A 26,021-nucleotide genomic window follows, 5' to 3' on the forward strand; every position below is an offset into this window, starting at 1 on the left:
TAGGTTTTCTTTGTATACTAGCTATAGAATCTACTGGTACTCTGTCCAATTGAATAAATGGAAAAAACAACTACTACAATGTTGTGTTTAATCCAAATCTACCACTACTACAAATATAAAATAAACGTTGTTTGTATTTATGCCCGTCTGTAGGGTATCTATTTTTTGTAGAGCCTTACAATGGATATCTAAATCTGCCTAAAAAGATATTGTCAAAGTGTTGTGTTGAAGATTTGTGTAGATCTGCATCATTTTAAAAGTCTCCGTAGGCGGCAGCATAAATCTTTTTGATATTAATGATACCGTTGAAAATATGACAAAATGTAGCTCTACTGTATGGTAGTTCTATATTTTGAATTTTATTCAAGGCGAGGCCCATGGAATTTTTTGAAACATTAAAACGTTTTTAAAGGCGTACGCTAGAATTCCCTGTATATGAGATGGGCGAAAATTTTCCCAATAACAGAATTTCTTTAAGCTTTGGATATTGAAGGACAATCATCTAAGAAACAAAAAAATGCAATAAAAATCATAGGTCACCGGATTCGAAAAAGAGTTATCTGCCCTTGAAAACGTCATTTTTGGTGGAAATGCCGTTTTCAAGGGCAGATAACTCTTTTCCGATACCGGTGACCTATGATTTTCATTGCATTTTTTTTTGTTTCTTAGATGATTGTCCTTCATTATCCAAAGTTTGAAGAAATTCTGTTATTGGGAAAATTTTCGCACCAAATTCTAGCATACGTCCTTAATTAACAGAAATGTTGCATTTATGCTAAAAAAGAAATCTGAATAAATATTGGGATATAGCATTGCATCAACAAATAAAATCAGAACTGAATTTTTACAAGTTTTACTGTAACAATAATGCGGGGATACTATACCATGTGGCATGTGACTCGGGCCGCCTGTGATACCCAACTAATGGTCTAAGGGAAATAACGCTTACACGTCTCTCATCTAGGTAATTAGGTCAGGAAAGGTTACTAATATCGCACTCAAATTACCAACATACCGCAAACAAATAACAGAACCAGCTTAGTAGGTCACCAAAAGATGGCGCTGTAGTCGCTAAATTTGTCAACAGACGACGCCATTTTGAAGGCCGCGAATTTCGGGAGGAGGGCATTTTGCCCGATATTTCGTTTGTTTTGAGTGGACTTGATTGTTTTAAATGTGTGAATGATGAGCAAGTACATTCAAGTAGCCGAGTATGAGAACGAGGAGTCGATGGAAGTCCCGCTTGAAGAGGACGGGACGCTCCTGCTGTCCACTCTGAACGCGCAGTTTCCTGGGTCTTGTGGACTGAAATATCGAAACCCAGAATCTGGTGCAATGCGCGGTATTCGGCTCTCAGACGGACGCTTGTACCCACCGGATAATGAATGGTCAAACAGGATGTATGTTGCAGTATTTCCGAAAGGTAAACGGCCCGAATCTCCATAAAAATCGACCGAAAACATCATCCGAATTATAGCGTCACTTTTGACAACTGTTGAAATTTTAGAGATCTTCGCACTTTTTAAGAAGAAACTGTGCTGTGTTTCTGTATTTTCCAGACCGTAAACTATGACCATATGATAGAGAAATTATTAAATACTGAACTTGTAATGATTTTGGTGTGAAAATGTCGTTTGTTTACTTGTTTTATGCTGCAGAATGATTCAATGTTTTGAAATTTTGACAGGTAAGGGAGACAACTCTAGGTTTACTGTTGAACAGGTGCTCTGTCAAAATTGCATTAAAAGTAATTAAGTGTCTTTCTAAAGTTGTTTTAATTAAATTGTGATGAAACTGACATTTTTATATGATGGGAATTCAGATTGAGTTGTGATATTGTGTTTCTTGGTGAAATTGTTGACTGTGTACATGCATGCTTAACGGTCACGCACAGATCTATCTATCTATAGTGTGCAACCTACATTTTTGACCAATCAGAGTGAGTTATTTTTAAAAAAAATGTGGCTTCATATTCCTGAAGACCAACGTGAATGTAGCAATTATTTTTGAAGTACGGCTTTACAAGCTGAATAGCGTCAACTAAATACGCATGCATACCAATGACAGCCCCGTCATCGTATGTCAAAGGAAGCCAACACGTTTTTGTTACTTCGAGGTGTCAGTCAAAGGTAGACACAACTGACTGCAATTCTGAATGCTCAAATGTAGATTTCACACTATGTCAGATAAAGTCCATGAAGAGAATTCTTCGAGAAAAAGAAACCTTGGTCGGTCACTCCCTATCGGTTTCTTTTTCGCTAAGAATTCACTTCATAAACTCTATCTATAACCTGGATACTGCCAACCCCTCTCACAAGTATTATAGGCAGGAAATAAGAGCACGTCAGATTGTTAGTAAATAGGTTAGAGAGAGATAAAACCTGACAGTGAAAGCATGTCAGGATGAGTGACTCAGGGTGTTAGCCTGAGGTTTTTCATTTGCAGGGTCAGGTTTGCTTTAATGGCCTCAAGCAAAACACCCTTTAACTAGTATAGGAAGTGTCTAGGGGTATGGATCCGTACCTCTGGAATCAGATTCAAGTGTGTGTTTTTTTCTCACTTTTAGGGCTAGGGGGTTGGGGAATAAAACAATGTAAATCTAAGAAAAGGGGAATTCTTGTTGGTGTTGAAATAACAAAAAATCACAGTTTTGTGACATAATGAAGAGCTTCGATAATACTGATTTATCAAGGGAAGTTACTTGTGTAATCACTGTGGGGAATCGCATGATCAAAATAATCTCTAAATGTAATATATGGGATAATATTGAAGCAACTTTTGCTGTAAATCTAAAATATAGCCTAGATGGCAACATGTATCGGATATCCTAAAACTATAGATTTCAATCACAGTCACCTACTGATTATCTGGAACACTTCAAGAAACTGAGACTTATTATTTTCCTTTACAAATGTTTGTAATTACAGGATATCTATCATTATTGTCAACTACATTAATATAATAATTTAACAATTTCCATTAGTCATATGTTAGGCTATGTTTTAATTTCATATCTTATCATGGTAGGAAATTTATTCATGTTCTTCAAAATATAACTTTGGTTTAAACTTAAAGATTATTTTGATCACGTGATTCCTACCGGTATCGAAGTAAACAAAACGCAAGATGTCTAGGTATCACAGTTGATTATGTTCATGATTATAGAACATTTTAATTTTTAGCTCGACTTTTCGAAGAAAAGTGGAGCTATAATACTATTGTACTCGCCCCCGGGCGTCGGCGTTGCTGTTGGTTAAAGTTTTTGATAAAGTCAAATATCTCTGTTACTATCAAAGCTATTGACATGAAACTTAAAATAGTTATTTACTAACAAAGTCTACACCAGGAGAAACAATCCCCATAACTCTGATTTGAATTTTGACAGAATTATGCCCCTTTTTAACTTAGAATTTTTGGGTAAAGTTTTTGATTAAGTCAAATATCTCTGTTACTTTCAAAGCTTTTTACTTGAAACTTAAAATAGTTATTTACTATCAAAGTCTACACCAGGAGACACAATTCCCATAACTCTGATTTGAATTTTGACAGAGTTATGCCCCTTTTTAACTTTGAATTTTTGGTTGAAGTTTTTGATAAAGTCAGATATCTCTGTTACTATCAAAGCTTTTGATTTGAAACTTAAAATACTTATTTACCATCAAAGTCTACACTAGGAGAAACAATCCCCATAACTCTGATTTGAATTTTGACAGAATTATGCCCCTTTTTAACTTAGAATTTTTTGTTAAATTTTTGATAAAGTCAAATATCACTGTTACTATTAAAGCTTTTGACTTGAAACTCAAAATAGTTATTTACTATCAAAGTCTACACCAGGAGACACAATTCCCATAACTCTGGTTTGAATTTTGACAGAGTTATATCTCTTTTTAACTTAGAATTTTTTTTACTGGCAAAGCTCTAATTCAGAGTCAAGCACTGAGAAAAGTCGAGCGCGCTGTCTTGTGGACAGCTCTTGTTATTATGCTATTTATAGGTTAGTGTTTATTAGTAAGAATTTATCAAATTAAATTGGCTTCAGTCGCGGCACAGTGTAAGTTTTGTTTGAGTATTGATGAAACATAATGATTATTTTTATATTCATTTTCTACAAAATTAAAGATGTAAATAACCCACAGTATCTTGAAAAGGGAGTACTGTTCCATTACCCTAGACACCCCCTGTCAGAGAAAGAATTCCGAAGCTACGTGCTGTTTTAAAACTGGCTTTTTTGTTAAGATTTTTGAAATATTCTGATAGCTGTCAAATGCAGCATAAAGATTAAAAACTAGATATTGTAGTGAAATAAAAAGAAATACTCAGTGTAGCAATTTAAGTTAAAAGTGTGTCTGTGTGTGGAAGGGGAGTACGTGGGCCGGGGAATTATAAGTATATATTTAAAAAGAATAAACTAAATTACATATTTTAGAATATACTATAGATGTAAGGGGTCATTTTGTTCCTTTAATAAATCTATAAAGTGAAAAATATCACAAAATGTTGCTCACATTGTAATAACCACCTTTAAAATTTAGCAAAAGAATGTTCACTAAACTTATACATGGATTTTCAGATGGCAACAAGAAAAAAGAAGATTTAACGGAACTGTCATCAGCTGCTGCTTTACGAATAAAGAGGGATAGATCAGTTAAATGTAGCGACCTCATAGTTCTAGGACTTCCATGGAAAAGTGTGGAAGATGACCTCAAGAAATACTTCTCTCAGTTTGGTGAACTGCTTATGGTTCAGGTAATGTGGCTGTTCCAACTTTGTTTTGCTTGTATTTAACCCTTGCCTTGCAAGTGATTCTGCCTTTGCGACCAGTGTAGACCAAGATCAGCCTGCATGTCCGTGCAGTCTGATCATGGTCTGCACTGTTCGCCATTCAGTCAGTATCTTTTTGATAAGTTCCCCTTTTAACAGTTAATGGTACTGTCCAAATTGAACGATGGACAAGTTCATTATACAAATTTAAAAGGGTAAGGGTTAAAGTAACTGATTTTACTGTAAAAGGAGAAACGTTGCAGCTTATGACATGATATAAGCAGGACTAAATTGCTTGATCTGTGAAGATAGTTAACCAATTCAATAGCCCAACCTGATTATTTCACAAGGGTACACAGCTTCCATGTGAATTTCTCTGTTTTTATCTTTGATAGAAGTCTTATTTCAATCTCATCCATGTTTCGAAGTTGTCATTACTTGCAAAGAACAAGTTTTTACTGATAGTACTTCATTTTTTGCATATCTAACACTGACAGAAAAACTACTCCAAACCAGTTCTTCCCAACCCAGTGGTATGACTGTCTGAATTCCAGAGAACTGACTTACTGAGAATTTGTTTTGCTGCTTCAAATTCTTAAGGCACAACTGCATAATTATACACAGTTGCTGGATGAATTCCACCTAAACCTCCCTAGGAGAGCAAACGTCAATAGCATATAGAAATAGAATACTGTGAAATCTTTAATATTTGTGGGGGACTAATTTTCGTGGATTTCATGGTTGAGTCAATCCATGAAATTTTATCCCAACGAACAATTAAAATTCCCATTCATTTTATCTTCAAAAGTTGAAATCCACAAATTCATATCTCCACGAAAATTCTGTTTTGACCAAAACCACGAAATTTCATGCCCACGAAATTAAATGATTTTACAGTATGTTTAAATACAGATTTCCATAGTCAGCTTTGTGGCATGGACTGCCTTCAGAATTGTTCCACTTCACTGAACAAAGAAGTTGAACTTGGTATTAATTATATCTTTTCCAAAGTTTGTGTAGCATCTTGGCATATAGTCTCAACTTTGTTCAGATGGTTCATCTTGAAGTCAAACTGGTCGTCTTATATTGACATTTGAATTTGTTTTTATTATGATTATAGGTGAAGAAGGACCCTAAAACTTCCCATTCAAAAGGGTTTGGATTTATCCGGTTTGCTGATTACGATGCCCAGGTGAAGTGTATGGCACAGCGTCATCATATTGATGGTCGGTGGTGCGATGTACGGATTCCAAACTCCAAAGTGGTAAGTGAATTCTACATTCCATTTTGCAAAACTGAAGGCATACATCAAGTTAGTATATTTTTATAATTTTGAGGAAAACTCAGCCTACATAAAAGGTATTTTTCCATGAAATAGATTAATTTTGAATTTATACTACCATTATTAATTTATTTCCACTTTCATTAGGTCATATGAAATGTGTTCAGGGTACATTTTGTGAGCGTAACATACGCAAATATTCTGGTATTCATCGCCCGTCGACCAAAGGTTCAAGGTAAGCTATTAGTATAGGTGGAGGGCTTGGTGGCCGTCATTACACTGAAATTGGTCTGCAGCATCCTGGCAATGTTCCCTCTCAAGTTTGTTCAAATGGTTCTGTTTGTCCCCTTATAGGGGCCACTAAAGCTAAAAATGGAGAAAGAAACTTTTAAACAGTTCTTCTGTCGAACCACTTGGTGGATCTTCACCATCAGACAGTCATTAGCATCATTATAATGTCCACTCCCAATTCTGTTGAAATGAGGCACTAGGCTCCTTAAAGGGGCCACTATAGCTAGAGCTAAAAATAGAAATACCTTTAAATGACATCTGCTCATGAGCTAGTTGATGGATCTTTATCAAACCTGGTATGTAGGATCATTTTGAGGTCCCCTCTAAATTTTGTTCAAATGGGGGTGCTAGGCCCCTATAGGGGCAGCTAGAGCTGAAAAATTGAGGAAAAAACAACCTTTGAACAACATCTTCTTATGAACCACTTAAGGTTTAGGAGTATATCATGAAAACACTGAAATATTAGGTAAAAAACAACATCTTTACCAACAATCTACCTGTCCTTTACATGTTCTTCTGTACTTTTCTGTAGGACTGGACACCTAAAATATTCTCAAAAAGTTTCCAGCCTTTAAAAATGAATGACATTTGTAAAGAAATAGAAATAAGCAATTGCTGAAAACTACGTTACACCTATAGATGTATGTGAAACTTCAGCACTGGGACATAATTGCAAATGCATCAAAACAAACATATGTAACAGTTCTTTAAAAATGGTGAGTTTAAATGTGTTGAACTGTCCAAAAGTATGGCCCCAATATGAAGTCCTTTTCCAGAATTCAATGCATATATCAGTAAACTGACAATTGTTTTGTAGAGTAATATACATGTTTTATATGCTGTTTAATTTTCCTATAAAGCAACACTTTCTTTTTATGATTTTGTGTTGTTTGAATTTTTTTCTCAAAATATGGGACTAGTCGTTAATCCTGATCAAAGTTGTTCTGTAGCATCATTATAAGGTCCTCTTGAAAACTTGTTCAGATGGGGACACTCAGCCCCTTTTAGGAGCTGCTAGAGCTAAAAATAGAAATACTAATCAAATACATTTAAACATCTTCTTTTCATTAAATGCTTGATAGATCTTCATCAAACTTGGTCTGTAGCATCATTATAACATCCTGTCCTAATTTTGTTCAATTTTGGTCACACAATCCCAAAACGGGCCATTAGAGCTGAAAATAGAAATACCTCCAGACAATGTCTTCTCATGAACTGCATGATGGATCTTCATCATACTTGGTCTGTAGCTATTGTAGAAGATCCTCTCCCAGATTTGTTCACAATGGGGGCACTTGGCCCCTTGTATTGTGCTGCTAGAGCTAAAAATAGAAATTTCTTTTAATCAAGTCATCTTGAACCACAGGATAAACCTTCAATAAACTTGGTCAGTAGTGTCCTTATATGGTCCTAGGGTTAGGGGGCGCACAGCTGAAAATAGAAGAAAAAAACACTTTTAAATTAATTATACTCATGAATGATTGGATGGATCCTCCATAAAATTTGTCTGTAGCATACTTTTATGGTCCTCCCTCATATTTGTTTAACTGGTTCTACTTAGCCCATTCAAGGGGCCACCAGAGCTAAAAATAGAAAAACATTTAAATTACTTCTTATTAACGACTTGATCTTCACCAAATTTTGCCAGTAGCATCCTTACATCCATCTCTGTAAATTTGATGTAATGGTTCTGCTTGGCTAAGAAAATTAATTTTATCAGACAAACATTTATTTCTATAAAACGGTCTTGGAATAAAAACCATTAAAATTTAATATAGTTTTCATTATCTGTCTGCCGAAAACGCTACGAATCACATATTTAGACACACTATAATTATGATGTTATTAACATCTTTGCAGCATTGTAAAAAAAAACAGCAAAAAATATGAATCAAAACATCAAATGGATCAGAGAAAGTTTAATCATAGTTGGTTTTAAATGTTCTAAGTTTTGTAATATTTTACTGGTTCAACTGTCAATACAATTGGCGGCGGGTTTGTTTAACTTTTCTCAAAGTAAAATGGCCAGGCTACAAGTCACTCCAACATTAGAATTGCCATAACACAATTATAACACTAAATATTACATAATGAACAGTTTTTGAACTTTCTGACATTTTAAATCATTACATTATAACAAACGTTTACAAACCAAGAACCTGGTATTTCTTTCAAAGTACACCACAAGTGTAAATTATGTGAAATGTAAATAAATTCTTGGGGATTTCAGTACGAATTCCAGAGCATATGGTGTAAACTTATACACCCGAAGTGTTCATTAGGAAATATCTTAATTACAGATCACATCTGTTTGGCTACATAGTGTATATCTGACACTCTAACAGTCCCTCTCCCCACAACTGTACCCCCTTGTAACTCAACATATGATCTAAACCAACAATAATAAAAATGACCATTGCTGGGTAATATTATGCTTGTAGGAAGTTTTTTGTTGGGATTTTTACACTCATGTTGATAGAACTGAAACAGACACACTAGTGCACAGTCAAATAACCATGTAACCCTTACTCTGCTTAATATTTATAATGAACTTGTCCATTTTGCAATTTGGATAGTACCAAGTTAAAAGGGGTACTTACCAAAATTATACTGACAGAATGGCGAACAGTGCAGATCATGATCAGACTGCACGGATGTGCAGGCTGATCATGATCTACATTGGTCGTTAAAGGCAGAATTAATTGTGTCCAGCATGGTAACGCAGTATCTGATATTGCATCTTTTATAATTCTTAATCATGCTGTAACACTGCTAAAATATGATTGACATCAACGTGTCTTTTTTGAAACTGATTACTTGTATAAAAACATCACTTTGTATACAAGGTCATGATTCCTTTAAAAAAAAAATAGATTCACGATTCAAGGGAAATAAGGCTTACATTTTGACTCTCGTATATACGTATAATATTTGTTTCTAATCGGGTATTCATGTACATGTTCATTATTTTTCATTAGGCCGACACGATTGCTTGTCAATCACAGTCAAAACAAATATCAAGATTCCAGAAATAAACCTAAAATCTTCCCTTGTGGACTAGGACTGTATGAAATTTATCAACTGCCCTCCTACATTGAAATGAGCCCCACAAGAAGTTCAAGTGTTAACCAAAACAAACATCGGACAGAGTAAAACGAAATGACACAACATTTATCTATGGTGCCTTATATAATATTCCTGGTATCAACACATTTGACTTCCTTATTTCATGGGATATTTAAAATAAACCCCGCTTAATGTAATAATATAATATGTTTTGAAACTATATTTGCTGTACACATTTAATTACATAAAACTTTTCACATGAACCAACGATTTAATAGTTTGTCCAACAATAATTTCACAAACGCTGCATCGAAAATAATTGTCATTTTGTTTTCTATGTTCTCGTACATACGTCCAAACTGCATTAAAACTGCTTGTTTCAATATATATAATACTCGTATCGAATTTTCTTCTGTGATGACTACTCTCTGGGCGCAATCATCTGCAAAAGAAGATTTTACATTTCATAATTGTTGAGAAAAAAAAAAAAAAAAACAAGAACAAAAAAAAAAAAAAAAAAAAAAAAAAAACATTGACAATGATTTTCGTGTAATATGTTCTGATGAAAAGCTTTCTTTTTGCAGTTACAGAAAGAAACGCGATTATGTAATTTTTGCCGGGCTTGGATTATTGCCTTTTTTCACCTGCGATTTTCCACAGAGTAAGTTATACTTTTTGCAGGAATCTTACTATTCCTGACGTACATGTACTTTTTCAAACTTAGAAAGCTGTTTATATAACTAAGTTGTTTATTGCAAAATGGCATATAACTGTTAACACGGATTTATCTTTTTTTTTGTATCAGAATAAAAACAAGGTCTCTTTATATGGATTTGTATCTACATAAAACACTCAGGTATGAAACATGACACAACGGAAGAGAGGACTCGTACGGAAGTCCATGTTTCCATACGGATATAAAATCAAAATAAATGTTTAAAAAAATAAAAAATGCTCCTATGCCCTAGTGCCGACAGTGTCAGAATCTTAAAAGTACATTTCGCCCAAGAAATGCACTATATATACTGCTGTACATGTTGTCGCATTTCTGGACAAGCGACCATTAGAGTTAAGAACAAATCATTCCGTTCTATGAAAGAAAAAATCGCTCTTGTAAGCGGGGTCTTAATTTTGGGCTGGTTGTAAGTATGGATTCTACTGTAAATACCACTGCACGCGTGTGTGGAGTACATTGTGCCCTATAAACGTCTTATATAAGTCGACTCTCGAAAGTTCGAACACGCTCGGGGAAGCTAAATTTGTTCGAAAAATCGATAGTTCGAGGTTGCCTGGGCAACGATCGTACGGAGCAGTGACCAAGTCGGCGATATTCCGACCTCCTGTCGAACATGGTCATGTGTAAATCTGCGATACATAATGAAGACCGTGCATGATCGTATTGTGTTATGTTATTTTGCTTAAACGCAAATATACTAGTAAACGAGATTTTTTGGGGAATTTTGTTCAAAATGCATTTTCACGAATTGAAATTACTTTCAGAAACAAGTAAAATATGTCCAGCGGGTGTACCCTGGAATCAAAATGAGCCGTGCCATGAGAAAACTAACATAGTGGCTTTGCGACCAGCATGGATCAAGACCAGCCTGCGCATCCGCGCAGTCTGGTCAGGATCCATGCAGTTCGCTTTCAAAGTCTATTGGGATTGGAGAAACTATTAGCGAACATCATAGATCCTGACCAGACTGCGCGGATGGTTTTCTCATAGCGCGGCTCAAATTGCTGTGAGAATAATTAATAATATCTGGAAAGAACCTGACCAGCAGTTTCCATGAAACGAAAGCTTTTTAAGGAACGTGCCTAAAGTGATACGTCAAAATTTTTTTTTCAAAAATTGAGACAACACTTTAAATTACCAGGAATTCTAAATGAAAGTAAAAGCATTCCGCTAGTAAGTTCACGGAAGAATGTAAATATATAGCTCTATTATACGCTTGCTGGACAGTCTTCATTCGTATTGATATTTTCCGTCCCTAATTTGACGCAGATAGGCTGCTTACTTACTGATATAAAAAAAAATGTGTGATTGCCATATTTAACATGTCCATATATGTTTTCTGAAAAATAAGTTATCCGTATGTTTTTTGGTTACATGACGGACCTTTTATTTATACACCTCCATATTTTCGTGATGCATACGTGCTTTGAAAGTATTGTTGCCATGGCAACACAAATGATATTTATTTGTTAAATATGGTAGAATTTAATTTGCCTTTGATAACTTTATTACAATAAAGTTGTTTCTATATTGTTTATGAACATAAGAAAACAGTGATTTTCCAGTACTTTAAACAACTTACTATGCAATAATTACATCATGACACTAATACAGGTTTTCTCATGGAACGGCCCATATGTATATGCTATCTATATATTTGCAAAGTGTATGTTTAGTAACCTGTGCATAACAATAAAATTTATGTTTTGTTCCGTTAAGTTCCGTTCTATTTTACAGTACTAAAATATGCAGAAAAATCCACTTTTACGTTAGTCAAGTACCAAAACCGTAATTCAAAGTATTAGAAAAATAGCTGTAATGTTTAAAGTCACACCTCACTTTAACTAGCAATGATAATTTTAGATGTAGCTATCTGTTTTGAAAAATGTTGATATTGCGATATCTTGAGACATGACTCTTAAATGACACCGATAAGCAGAACTTTATATCTACGTGTAGTGTGAAAATTTCTTGGTGTTGTTTTTTGTCTGTTTCCAAGCAAACCAGCACAGTGCAGGTTATACTGCGTCTGTCCAGCTTAACATGGTAGAGGAAATTACCCATCATTGCCTTAGTTCATACACGGACGGGCATATAAGCAAAATCACCGTACTTCCGCAAAGCCATCTGTAGGGGTTCATTACACGATGAGCCGAGAATGGTTTCAAGCCAGCGACCATAACCACTCGGAAAATGGAGGCCCTTAAGGTACAATAAATTCATGGAATCGAATTTATAAGAATGTAAAACGAATAATTTGTAGATAATTATTTTTTCTTGAAAATAGACTTCATATTTATTTGTAATGTACTAGTTGCTTAACCCAAATGTATAGTAAAACCATCATGGAAATTAGAAAGCTCTTTCAAATGTATAAAATCTTTAAACTACCTGTCGGACCAATACGCATAGTGTACAGGATTGAAGGGTTCGCTCTGTTGCCGACAGGAAAATGCAAGTGAAGCCGTCGGCGGCGGGACGGAAGAGTAATCTCCTAGCTGGGAATAGTGGCTTCCTGAGTTACCCCCGAGCTGAAACCCTGAAAATAAAATTTACATGTATATATCGAAAACTGATGAAAAACATAAGAAACTATTTTGTTTTGACACAAGCCTCTGGTACTTAGAACATTCTTTTTATTATAAACTTTCCTACAATACATAAATACCTTATCTTAACTTTTATTATGCTGGACACGATTGGTTCTGCCTTTGCGACCAGTGTAGATCATGATCAGCCTGCACATCCATGCATTCTGATCAAGATCTGCACTGTTCGCCATTCAGTCAGTATCGTTTTGGTAAGCACCCCTTTTAACAGTTAATGGTACTGTCCAAATTGAAAGATGGACATGTTCATTATAGAAATTTAGCATGGTAAGTATTAAATGTATTTCGGTTGTATTCTTGTGAACATTTAATATATTTTTTACAAAATCTATACTTTTACTATTCAGTCTGCACATCATTTGTCTAATAAATGTAAAATCAATTAGGACCGTTAAAAACGAGAAAATAAAAAAAAAAATAATATGCCATTATTTAGAACATTACATCCTTTCTACTGATGTGTGTCGAGAAAAGGAAGTGTAAAACAGTAGGTAATAAACACAGTTAAAGTGTTCTCGCATATACAACACGGACTGACCTTTGCATGTATTTCTAGTTTCGAACCCATTCCGCCCCTACTACTGTCTAAAGAAACAAATATCAATTACATTCAATGTCTAACAAATAGTAAGCAAAAAACCCTATACTTGAAGAAGTAGGAATCACCTTCATTAGGATGTAGGTCATAATGATGATGACGACAGTGATGATGATGATGATAACAACAACAACAATCATAAAACTGAGAATTTGTCTACTGACCTGTTTGTAAAGACCCGTATCCACATGACCCCAGAGACGATCCAGCGTGAGGCATTCTGGAACTCTGTCCACAAGAGTTGTAATTCATATTCATCGTGGTAGGCCCTGGGGTCGGGCTGTGCCCGGGGAGGGACCATGAGTGATAGGCCGAATATTGGGAATAAGGTGGTGGAGAAAAGTAGTTCTTGGCAAAAGAAAATTGTCCAAATGCACAATGAGCAGGGTCACCAAAGAATGACTTGGTAAGTGCAATCGCCGGACGATACGGTCTCTTCATTCGTCGTCGTCGGCGATAATTCCCCTTTTCGAACATGTCCTCAAACGCTGGATCCAAAGTCCAGTAATTGCCTTTTCTTTCTCCGCCGCCTTCTCTAGGCACTTTTACAAAACATTCATTTAAGCTAAGGTTATGTCTTATGCTGTTTTGCCATCCCTTTTTATTTTTCTCATAGTACGGAAATTTATTTGTTATAAATTGATAAATTCCACTTAGTGTGAGCCGTTTTTCTCCGGATTCTTTTATTGCCATGGCAATCAACGCGACGTAAGAATACGGTGGTTTTACGTTGGGATCCTGGTCTTTATTCCTTGCATCTGCTGAAAAAAATGGAAAAGGTCACTTAAAGATTTAAACGATATAGAAGTTTTAAATACCTGAATATATTTTCATTTAATGACCAGAAGTAGAAAAGTCAGCTTGTGATTTCGGTAGTTGCAACCCATTTTGACGGATTTGTACATATTCGGATAAAAAATCAATATTTATAGGTTATTAGCTTTGTTCGAGTTCTGCAGTGGAAATATTATACTACTTTAGGAGCGCAATATTATTCCGCTGAGGAACGAGTGCATATTTCACGATACAAAGCTAATATTTTTGTTATTACATACGTATCTACAAATATTATTATTATATAAATATTAAGAATTTGTTCAATGGCATGAACAAAATTGACAATACAGGCGTAAATGAAAAGCTAACGCGACACCCACTAAAAGGACGTCACGCACCCGGTATGAAATTCAGATGTCAATACGGAAACATATTAACGTTTTCGGTTCAGTTCTTACTAAACGTAGAGTAAAAATGAGTATGTAATAGATAATTAGTATATGAGTTGTCATGTTAAAGGACCTCATATTGCAGAACGACGCTGTGTTCGCAAGTAACGTATCTTTTCATGCTTACTACGTCTTTCATTTTGAGCTAAAGTAAAAAACCAAATACATACAAAAGATATTTTAAAGGATCTGCAAAAAATACGAGAACCAAATTTCACACAATATTTTTAAAACTCCACCCATATGGTCCTTTTATCTTTGTTTCATTTTCACTCTTTATCTTGCTGCCCTTGGAATTTTAATAACTTTTCAACAAACTAATTTATTAATACTTTTTTCATAAATATTGAAATGACTCAGTAGGCTATATATATATATATATAATAAATTCGCTTACTTTATGCAATATATTAAATTTCACATACACACATGTAGCAGTAAAATTGTTAATCAAAAATCCCCATAAATGGAAATTTAACCTTGAATGACACATACAAATTCGGAAAGTATCAGAACGTGAGTAATTCTTGTATCCTATAGCTGATTCACTTGCACAAGCGGGATGATAAATGTGAACTTATACACCTAAAATATTGCTCATCGTATTTTTTTTATTGAACTTTTAATATCTTTTTAAGCAAATATTCCGAAATGGGTTATAATGTTGCAGATTTTCAAGTAAATACGCCTTTTTACATATAATGCACTAATTGGTCCTCCTTCTAGGGTTAATTTTCAAATTCAAAAGAATCGGGGGAAATCTGTAAGAAGATCCTTTAACTTAAAATGTTATATGTAGCTTCCTAGATTGAAAAACAGGTCTACATATATTTTTTGAGCATTTCTTATATATTTAAGCTTGAATCGCTGACAAATATGTTCAAACATGTACTACTCAAGTTTAGAAGGAATGGAAACACTGAATATATGTGCTAAAGCAGCAGCATATTGTAAAAAGGTATTTATGTGATTCTTTACTGCATGTTTGGGGGTTATATGGATAACACATTTCTATTTTTCTGCATAAATTTGATAAAATTTTTAAAAAAATGCTTTATGTCTATACTCTAGTAGTCACTTTTCTACTTCGTTTCGTTTAAGACTGACATAAGACCGGAACAGTTTCAGCACTGTGGATTGTAAATGTGTTAATGTGTAAACTTTCTGAAATTATATATACTTTAATTGTTCGCCAGGATATTTTGTATATCTATGTATGTATCATAAGCTTCTTCATTAGTTTAATTGATTTATAAAGTACTGTACAAAGAACTGTGCATTACAAAAAAAAAAAAAAACCCTGTTATTCATGTTAATATACATTTTCAGAAAAAAGACAGTATTTATGAATTATATTTAAAAAATTTCAAATCACCAAGTTTGTGTATATTATACGATGTATTTAGTATATCATGTTGTTATACCACGTAATTTTCATATGTGTAACCTGATAGAAAATAAAGGTATCTGACTGTCTATCTGTCTGTATGAAATAAATTTGTTCAAACATCATAATAAAGGACAATGAGTTTTCTCTAAACTTACTTTTCTTTAAATAGATAAGAAATCACTTCCATCAGAATATAATATCACGCTATACAGTTTTATATATCAAATGTTTTCATTCTCATGTATATAAACACCAGCATTTAAAAGGAAAGATAAAATAGTTCTAAACGCGCTCTGTATATCTCAAAAGTACAAAATAAACGATACGCGTACCATTTGAAGAATCGGATGTAATCTAGGTACACATGAATAACTTACGAACAATAACGAAAACTACCAAACATTATTAAATGTAATATTTCGCCTCATTTTCCAAATAATGTTAACAAGAAATGAACAACTAACTGACACAAATCAACGGTAGGCTAAATTTATTTTTGAAAGTATGTGTTAAATACAACTAGTATACCGTTTTTCTTCTTTTCACTGTGGCTGGTGACTTTCAATGACTCCCGAACCCCAACTGAAGAATCGGGAGACATTTTTTCCAGTTTAACAATATAATTGGTCTCTTCCATTGCGCTCCTCTTGTCGTCTGCGGCAGTCATTTTGTCTTCAACAGAATATGTGTCGCGTTGCGGGGCAATGTTTTCTATCCTCTGCTTTGAATCCGAAGAATAAGTTGTATTGTTTCTTTCAATGTCGTCGCACACATTTTCCTCAAGTTTATTTTCACTGTCGTCAAAATTTTCCGCTATGTCGTCTGCAAAATTGTCATTTATTTGCCTAACGGTATTGTATCCGTATTTCGGAAAAGACACTGCATTCTGCAGACTTGAAAGTTCACACTGTGCATGTTTATTCTCATCGGTACTGTAATAACCTCCTAATGAAAACTTCGGATCATTTAATGGGTACCTTCCAGAAGTAAAATCCATTTTTCAAGAAAAAAATGAATAATGAGTGTTGTCAAACATAAAATATGAATGTTTTGAAATGGTACATGAAATGTAACACTGTTAATAAACATATGCGAAGCTCATTTACATGCATTATGAAGTTAACAGTCAAAGCAATGATGTTTGTTTTAAAAACAGACCTGCTGTGGGAGGTGCTACGTATGTTCAACATTGTTTTTGATTCGCTGCCTCTGTAAAAAGCGTAATAGAGAGCACGCGCTGAATCCTATCAACATCCAATCAGATGTAACGGTAAAACGCACGTGCTGGCCTCTATCAACACTTTGTATACTTTTGGTGATTGACGTGCAAATATCATGCCAATTACAAGAGTTGATATTCTGTTGGCATATTAGCTCTCGTTTGTTTGTGAAATCTCGTTGACTATCGTTGCCCCCTACCGGTATTGTTATTGTTACACCTAAATTGTCTGCAGAGAACACGTACCATACTGTACACTCGCCCATGCCATAGAAAACACATTGATGACAGGTTTTTGTCCTCACATTTTGTTTTGTTAGGAACCGTATTTTTTTTTCTATTTTCACTTTCACCAGATATAACACAAAATCAGCCCAAAATAATTATGTTGTATAGTTCATGTACCTATCAATAACTCGCCCTTATTTCTTGCTTAATATAATATAATATAATATAATATAATATAATGTAATGTAATGTAATGTAATGTAATGTAATGTAATGTAATGTAATGTACAGTACAGTACAGTACAATACAACACGATACGTTTCAGTGTAAGATTGAAATATCTTTCACGAGTGAACACCTAAGACAAACAAATTTTCTTTTCATTTCTTGTTTTGACTAAATTTACCCATTCTATAATTTCTTACCACTGAAAAATATACTTAATATTTTTCACTATGAAAATACCAAATATATTTCACTTTAATGTTTCGATAATTCACTGAAAAACGTGTAATAGAATATAATAAACAGGGCAGGTCTCCGTTTCAGTGTAAAATCGAAATATCATAAGATGCAATAATTTCTCCAGTGGCGTGGCCACGAGTGGAATTGTTAGCTCCTGTTTTTAAGAATGACAAATTTTCTTTTAAGTGGTATAATCCAATTTGTGTGTATTACCCGATATATTCACTCATATATTTCAACAATTGACAGAAAACATGTAATACTATTTATATTTGATTGATAATAATACTTATAATGTGGCTGCCACATTTTTAAGAGCATTATTACATTAATTTATTGTTAAATCCTATTTCTGATAATTGTAAATCTCAGTTTTTAAAGGTTTAAAATGTTATGTACATAGAAAAAAGTATTATTGAATCCATTTTTTGTATTATCTCCCTTTATGACCCTAACTTTTTTAAGTTTATGTGCATTATTGAAAGTAGTGCTTTATATATCATATTTAATAGACGTGCGGGCCCTAAAAAATCGCACGTCATATTTCAGAACATATGTCAAAACTCAAAATATAAATCGAATTGAACCGATGTTGGTTTCTCCTTCATTAAATATACAAAACAATAATTCAGTATGTTCGATAAGGGCTTGTTTTCATATTTAAGATAAGAGCGATCCACAGCCCAAGGCTCCTAGTTTCTGTACAGGCAAAGACTTCGCAAGTACGCATATGAATGAAAGATGGAAGACACTTCAGTCATTCATATTATTAAACACAACTACGGCCTAATTTGATGACCTAAATCATGCTTGTTTAATGATTTTAAGGTTCAGGTATATATAGGTAACGCTAACAAGTGTAGGCCTACGTGTATTTTGTAACGTGTTTACACATTGTTTTCTGTCCGGATGACGCAGGGAACATTCACACTGTCCGGATATAAATAGTTCCATCTCTCCTTGCCCGGAATAGAACTCTCCACCCCCCCTTGCCCGAGACAATTCTCCACCTCTCCTTGCCCGAGACAGATTTCTCCACCTCTCCCGGGATAGAATTCTCCACCTTCCTTGCCCGGAATAGAATTCTCCACCTCTCCTTACCCGGGATGGAATTCTCCACATTTCCTTGCCCGGGATAGAATTCTCCACCTTCCCTGCCCGGGATAGAATTCTCCACCTCTCCTTGTCCGGGATAAAATTCTCTAGATCAAACTAGAAACTTCCCGCTTTACGGGTCGTATGCTCTACATACTGGACTGACCGGGCAGGTTACTTTTGTTAAGTTGTGGACACATTTTAAATATTATGAGTTAAAAGTTATAATATACAACATATCTTAAAACTATTAATTTGGTTTTGAAAAGTAACTGATAACTTGTCTTTGACTATTAAATAACAGAGATAAGGACTTAATCAAATGCTCAGAGGTGAGCTAGTAGAACCATAAGGAGAATTTCACATGAGAGATACCACATGTAAGTGCTTCCTTAAGTTCGTTTGACGTTAATCATTAGCTTTGCACTTTTCAAGATGTGCTTCTTCTAACACCAACCAGCGCCGACCTTACATTGAGTCTTCCTTTCAAAGACAGCTTTAGAGGGATTGTTAAAAGTAGCCTTACGCAAAGTTGAGTTTTTATAGTGTTCAGATGATTTTATAGTGTTTAAAGGTAAGTACAACCTTTTCAAAATTATTATATTTTCCAGTCATTTTAGGCAAGGTAATAAAAACAGAAAACAAACAAAACAGAAATAAGAAAGAAACCGTAGATATGCGCAGTGTAGTTGATAGACTAGCTACTAGACTGATAATAAAGAATTTGTCACAAATTTTCAACTTTTGTAATTTTTCTTTTATTCTATGTACTAGTGACAAATCAAGTCATTTTTTTAGAGATTTTCTGAGAGAACTTGTTGTAATATTATCACAGGATATTGGATATAGGATGGCTAAATTCACAATTTTAAAAATAAAAATTATAAAAATGATATATCATATTCTAGGAGCTAGTCTAAGTTGTTGACTACGGTGGTGTAGAGCACGTCGGATTCCTGATACACATGCAGAGAGGGGGTTCTAATCCAAAAGGTAATGTAATTTGCCCGAGTCCTCTACAGTCGCTTATTAAAGCTCGAGGACTGGTCCAGGAAGCAGGTCACCGAGAGAGAAAATGTTTGGAAAACGTTTTCAACTGGTCACTGTACATAACTTTTTCATCTCCTTATTATTCGTTAGTTAACGCGCTGATATGGGCAAAATATTCACTTACTGATCGACAAGTCATTCAATATAGATCTGCAGTCAAACCTGTCTATAAAGACCAACCTTGGGAGAGCCAAAATGTGGTCTTTATTGGGAGGTGGTCTTTATTCACATGTTAAAAGCCACTGTAAACGTTAAAATGGGAAACAATACATGTGGTCTTTAGAAGCAGGTAGTCTCTGTTCAGAGGTGGCCTTTAACACAGGTTTGACTGTATGTATTTTTACAGGACATAAGAAATAAATGTTCTTCTATGTATTATTACAGGACATAAGAAATAAATGTTCTATCGTTTTTCTCCTTAAAGATTTGACTTTAGCCCAGGTAAAGAGATTTTGTGAAATTTTGACCAGTCAATAACACAAAAAAATATTGACCGTCGATTTTATAAGAAGTCATGTAATAATCTTTCTTATTTTTTCGAAGTGGTAATATGGTGATGTATCTATGGCAATTTATTTACAATGATGTCATACAAAACAAAACAAACTAAATAAAAAAAGGGAATTTTACCAGAGGGACTATTTTTGATGCTTTTGACGTTATGGCTACGTGGGCTACATATATGATTTTAGTCGTACATTTATATGAATGCTAATTTAAGACGGCGAAAAAATGTGTGTGTTTTTTTTTTTTTTTTGCTCCAGTTAACCTCACACTTACACAATTAGATCATTTGGCAACTTCTGATGGTATTTGAAAATTTATAGGCTATATATCGTTCTTTGCAAATGATTACTCTGGCCCCAGTTTCAAAGAACAACTTTTACTAGCCAAAGTTTCTTAGTAAATGTGTAATCAAGCCTCCTGACCCAAAACTGCCAGTCTCTCCCCCGCTCCCTCCTTCCCTGCTGTTATACGCATGGATTTGTTGTAAGGGAGATAATGAGGTGATATAGTTATACATTTTGACAACGAAATTATCATTCTTTATTCTACCTCTAGAACGCACTATGAACTACAGTGTTCATTAAAGAATATATTACTACATTTTAAGTCTTGCTTTCAAAGTGATAAGCTATTGGTGTAGAACTTTTGCCTTTTTGCATATCCTAAAGATATCTGTATTAATGTTTGATGATAAAAACATATTTTGCTCCACTGTACCAACAGCAACATTTCTTGAGTAGTCATCATGGATCGTACATAGAATGTATACGGTCACAATAAACCGTGGACCTTGAAATACTCAAAACTGCTACGTATTTTACATTGTTAAACCTGTAGAGGTCACATATTGGTTTAAACATATTTTATTTTGCAATATTTACAACATGATTACAAATATACAATAAAGGATTGGACAGGAAGCTTTATAAGCTTAAGGTTGTCCTCTCCCTTTTACAACAATGTGCATATATAGTTCATGGCAATAGAAACCTTCAAATGCATGGAAAAAATTGCAAACGTTTACTAAAGAATATTACACAGGTGTAAAGTAACTATTTATAAAGTTATCCGTAGTAGGAGATACTGGTATAAAAAAGAAAGAAAAAGGAACAGAAATAGTAAGAAATTGACAACAAAACTAGAGGCAATTACATGATGTAGTTACATGTCACTTAACACAGTTAAAAGGGTTTGATATGCTATTTTTCATGTAAGCTATTTCTGATATGTTTACTTCTTGTAGATCAAATCGTTTGGATTTAACAATGTAACACTGAACAGCAGTAAATATTTCTAACGTGGAATCATCTGATAGGGCAGGACTACCTTGTAAGATAACATTTAATGTTGGAGTACAAAACTGGGATATGATATTGAACAATTGTATTCTTAAGTGAGAATACTCGGGCATATGAAAAAAATAGTGATAAGGCGTTTCTACATCCCCGCAGTCACAATTTGGAGACTTCAATAATGTTTTAACATAGAGCTCAGAAGATAGAGAGCTGCATTGCGTACGTTGCCTTGTATGAAGTATCTGAGATTTTCTCTACTCCTGTCAGAAAGTACTTTGGAACAGTAGGAATGTCATTATTTAACATACGCTTAAAGGATGCTAGAGAACAAGCATTACGTATTTCGCTGAAGAGCGTTGAAGTCCCGTATGACTGATGGAAGGAAGGAACTGTAATACAATGCAGTTATGTGTGAACATAGTCTGAATATTTTCAGCATTTCTAAGAGGGTATCTGTGGTCTCTTCCTACATTAGATGGAACAAGGTCTGAAAGATAGGACGGGTGAGGTTATTTTTCATTTTATAAAACAGCACTAACTTATGTTTTTTCCTTCTGTTTGCAAGGGTTTCCCAGCCAACTTCAGATAAAGTTTGTCAATAGAAACGAGTTTCGTTGTTCCAGTTACTATTCTTGCTGCTTCATGCTGAATTTTTTCAAGTTCCTGTTTTCTATTTGAGTGCAATTGTCAAAAAGTACGTCACCAATATTCAAGAATAGGTCTAATGAATGATTTGTAGATTACTCAAGAGAATTTCTGTCTAGCTGAAATTTTAACTTTTCATGACATTTATTCGCAGCCAGGCTTTCTTTGTTATGTACTCAATTTGTGTAGTCACCTAAGATCATTTGATAGAAAAATACCTAAATGTTTATGATTATGGACTTCGTTTTATTTGCTGACCCTGCATTAATAGTGGAGGATGATAGACTCTTTTTGTTTGCGGGATATCAATAACGACTACGTTTTAGAAGGGTTTAAGTTCACTATCCACCTTGATGCCCAGTTTGAAATTTTATTAAGATCTGAATTTAAGATAGCAGAAGCAGTATTTGGATTTTCAACTTCAATTGAAAGGCTCGTATCATCTGCAAATAACCTTATATGAGCTTGAATATCTAGGACTATGTCATTGATGTAGATTAAAAAAAAAAAAGGGGGCCAAGGATTGATCCTTGGGGAACCCCCTGCAGTGATTACTTTTTGAGATGATTTACAGCCAGGAAGTATAACACTTTGTTTCCTATTATGCCAGATATGAGGAATACCAGGATAATAAGGACCCAGAGATTCCAATAGACTTAAGTTTATAAATGAGACCCTTGTGCCAAACACGGTCGAATGCCTTACTTAGTCACAAAATATAGCCCTTATCTCCTTTACCAGAATCAATAGCTTGTGAAAATAAATTGTGGATATAGTAAGTAAGTTGGTTTACTGTACAGTCACCCGGAACAAAACCAGACTGCAGGGGAGAGAGGATGTTATGTTCATGAAGAAAATTGAAAGTATGTTTGAACACGATTTTTTCATAAACACTTTATTGACAGTACTTATGAGTGAAATAGGACGGTAGTTATATTTACAAGAGAGGGGTCTCCAGACTTAAAAAATGGTGTAACATTAGCGTTTTTCAACTGTTTGGAACTGTAGAAATACGCAATGAGTAATTAAAGAGGTCACACAAGGGGCCGGATAGTTCTAGAGAAAGCTCACGAAGGATACGATTATTTATACTATCAGGGCCTGCAGCATTTACCTAGTTGAAGAGATTGTAAAAACAGATATTACTTCATCTGGGGAAATAGTAATACTAACAAGGAGGTCGTGATCAACAGATTGTGGGTGTGGCAGCGGCGGTGCTGAGTTCTCATCATAACGTGTTTGACCAACAAAAAGTCATTGAACAAGTTGGCTTTACCAGGCATATCTTCAATAATTTTATCATCATATGACAAGGGAGGAATAGAGGAGGAGGAATAGGTTTTATGAAAGATTTCAAACAAGACCACCAAGTTTTGTTGGTTTTGAGATTCTGATTTTAACTTTTTAGAAAGAAGATCCAACTGTTGACTCTTTGCAACACGATTTTGTTACTATAAGATTGCGGAGGTTTCGAAATTTTTCCACGTGATACGGAGTGTTTCTTTGTCTTGCCTTTCTATAGTAACGTTTACGTTTCCTAATTAGTAATCTGATTTCATTCGTGAACCAAGACGGTTCACCCTCTCTGATCAGTACTTTTCTGTTCGGGATACATATTTTGGCATTCTCAATAATTTTATTTGCAATGTTTTCCGTGTACTTATCATATCCTCATGTTTGAGAGAGTCCCAGTCAAATGTTGATGTATTTGCCTAAGTCTGTCGTAGTTACCCTTATCGAATATCCAAACGTGGCGGTAAAATGGTGGAAATTTTGCCTTTTTAAGGTTTAAAAGTCCATAAACTGGGCAGTGGTATCTAACGTTTTGAGGAAGAAAAGGGTCACCAACGCCACTTATGTGTATTAAGTTTTTATTTGAGGTAAAAATTAGATCAATGATTGAGGATGATGTTCTCAGTGAATGTGTAGGTGTATCAATTAACTGCGTCAAGGAGAACTGGTCACATATACTACTGACTTTTTTGTTAGAAACCTGGTTGGCTATGTTAAGATTAAAGTCACCGGCAATAATGATGTTTTTAATACCTGTATCAAAAGCAAGATGAATAGAGTCTAATATCAAAGAGTGTTGAAAGGCATCAGTATTTGGTGACCTATAAAATGTACCGAAAAGAATACGTTTGTTAGAAACTACTATTTCAATCCAAAGACATTCCACACCGTTGATTTCAAGATCACGCCTTCTTCTATAGTATAGTACTGTTTTACATAAAGAATAACGCCTCCATATCCGTCTGCTAGGTCCTTTCTCTCAGGAAGTGAAAAAGACTCCAAAATTAATTCGTCGTTAGGAAAATCTCTATGTAACCATGTTTCTGAAAAAGCTAAGATACCGAAGTCCTTTAGCTCTGCATAAGGGAATCTAACTTTAAAGCTATACTTTGAACATTAACTGGATAAAGGAGATGTTTTGGAGAGATAAATTATGCTCCGTAAAGGTCGTAGTGAGGATGATGACGATATGGAATCATTCGATCCAGGTCCTGGGTTTAGATGTAATCACCTGATAAAGTATAAGTGAATGAATATTCCAAATTTGGACGGATATAAACAGTATAGCAAAAGAGTCAAAGAGCAAGGATGAGAAATATATGTTTTTAATCTGCTTTTGGCTGACTGGGTATCTGTGACTGTTCAACTGAACCTTAAGGTTGTGTAATGTTGTATAGAGAAGAAAAGATCCGAAATTATAGCAAATGGCAGATAACTATCACAGCAAGAATAAAACAATAACCATACCAGAAAAAGAAATCTGAATTTAACAGGCAGATAAATTCCTCTCATGGTGGTAGATGACTTACGTTTCATAATTACGTTACTGCAGAACACAGCAGAAGAAACAATAGGAAAGCCACCATGAAAGAGAAAGTCCTGGTATAAAACTTTAGGATAACTATCAACAGGTATACAATACAAAACAATACTGAGTTGTTGTCAAAACAAAAGGAGAAAAGAAACCAAAACAAAACACAAGAGAAAAGTAAAATCATATTTGTAGAGAAGGAAGATAGATTATACTGGAATCAATGCAGTTGACTGAAATTTTAAGGAATAGGATTAATTTTGTATAAATTAAGGATATGGTGTGAAATTCAACCGCTCCAGGTCTATAATGCATGGTGTTTTATGATGTTTAAGTTTTAGTTATGAAGTAAAAGTAGTGAATAGAAAGTATTGCTCCTGTTCTGTTAGATCATATGGTTAACGTTGATACTAAAAAAGAAATCGGCTTGAAACTGCAGAATTAGCCACAAAAAAAATAAAAGAAGACATACCATACATGACCTCGTAGTTTAAGCCTTACGCCATTTTTCTGAGTTACAGAGAATATTACTTTATGTAATCTAGTAATTATTGAAGTTTTGACTTCTGATGAGTATACTTTTTGTGAACAATACTAAAATAAATGACAAAAGTGAAATTCTAAATAGGAAGTAAAGCTTATATAGTGTTCTATAATAAGTAACAATTAAAGAAAAAAAGAAAACATCTTGAAACAAGATGTGCCATAACAGAAACATACACAACATATG

General features: G+C 34.4%; 3 protein-coding genes across 5 annotated transcripts in view; 2 read left to right on the top strand and 1 right to left on the bottom strand.

Moving 5' to 3' along the window:
- Nucleotides 1-1,053: 1,053 nt before the first annotated feature.
- LOC123526503 (TAR DNA-binding protein 43-like) lies at nt 1,054-6,109 on the top strand. Its single transcript, XM_053522745.1, has 3 exons — nt 1,054-1,423; nt 4,574-4,749; nt 5,885-6,109. Exons 1-3 carry the CDS (start codon nt 1,183-1,185, stop codon nt 6,092-6,094), a joined length of 627 nt encoding a protein of 208 aa, XP_053378720.1. The 5' UTR covers nt 1,054-1,182; the 3' UTR covers nt 6,095-6,109.
- A 3,499-nt stretch (nt 6,110-9,608) lies between these two features.
- LOC123526505 (forkhead box protein L2-like) lies at nt 9,609-17,169 on the bottom strand. Of its 2 annotated transcripts, none has more exons than XM_045305680.2 (4): nt 16,491-17,169; nt 13,511-14,104; nt 12,531-12,678; nt 9,609-9,845 (listed from the first exon to the last, which is right to left on the bottom strand). In XM_045305680.2, the coding sequence occupies exons 1-4, from the start codon at nt 16,957-16,959 to the stop codon at nt 9,842-9,844; spliced, it is 1,215 nt and encodes a 404-aa protein (XP_045161615.2). In that variant the 5' UTR covers nt 16,960-17,169; the 3' UTR covers nt 9,609-9,841. The 2 variants fall into 2 exon arrangements, with proteins under 2 accessions (XP_045161615.2, XP_045161614.2); XM_045305679.2 differs by having other exon boundaries at nt 13,511-14,107; nt 16,491-17,164.
- Nucleotides 17,170-19,318: 2,149 nt separating this feature from the next.
- The window catches only part of LOC123526502 (probable serine/threonine-protein kinase DDB_G0278509), a 68,948-nt gene continuing 62,245 nt past the window's right edge, over nt 19,319-26,021 (top strand). For both annotated transcript variants that reach the window (XM_053523004.1, XM_053523005.1), the window contains exon 1: nt 19,319-19,544. The gene's annotated coding sequence lies outside the window, so the exon portion shown is untranslated. The remainder of the gene's footprint in view (nt 19,545-26,021) is intronic.

This window comes from Mercenaria mercenaria, chromosome 14 (genome assembly GCF_021730395.1).
Source record: "Mercenaria mercenaria strain notata chromosome 14, MADL_Memer_1, whole genome shotgun sequence".
Taxonomy (NCBI): Eukaryota; Metazoa; Mollusca; class Bivalvia; order Venerida; family Veneridae; genus Mercenaria; species Mercenaria mercenaria.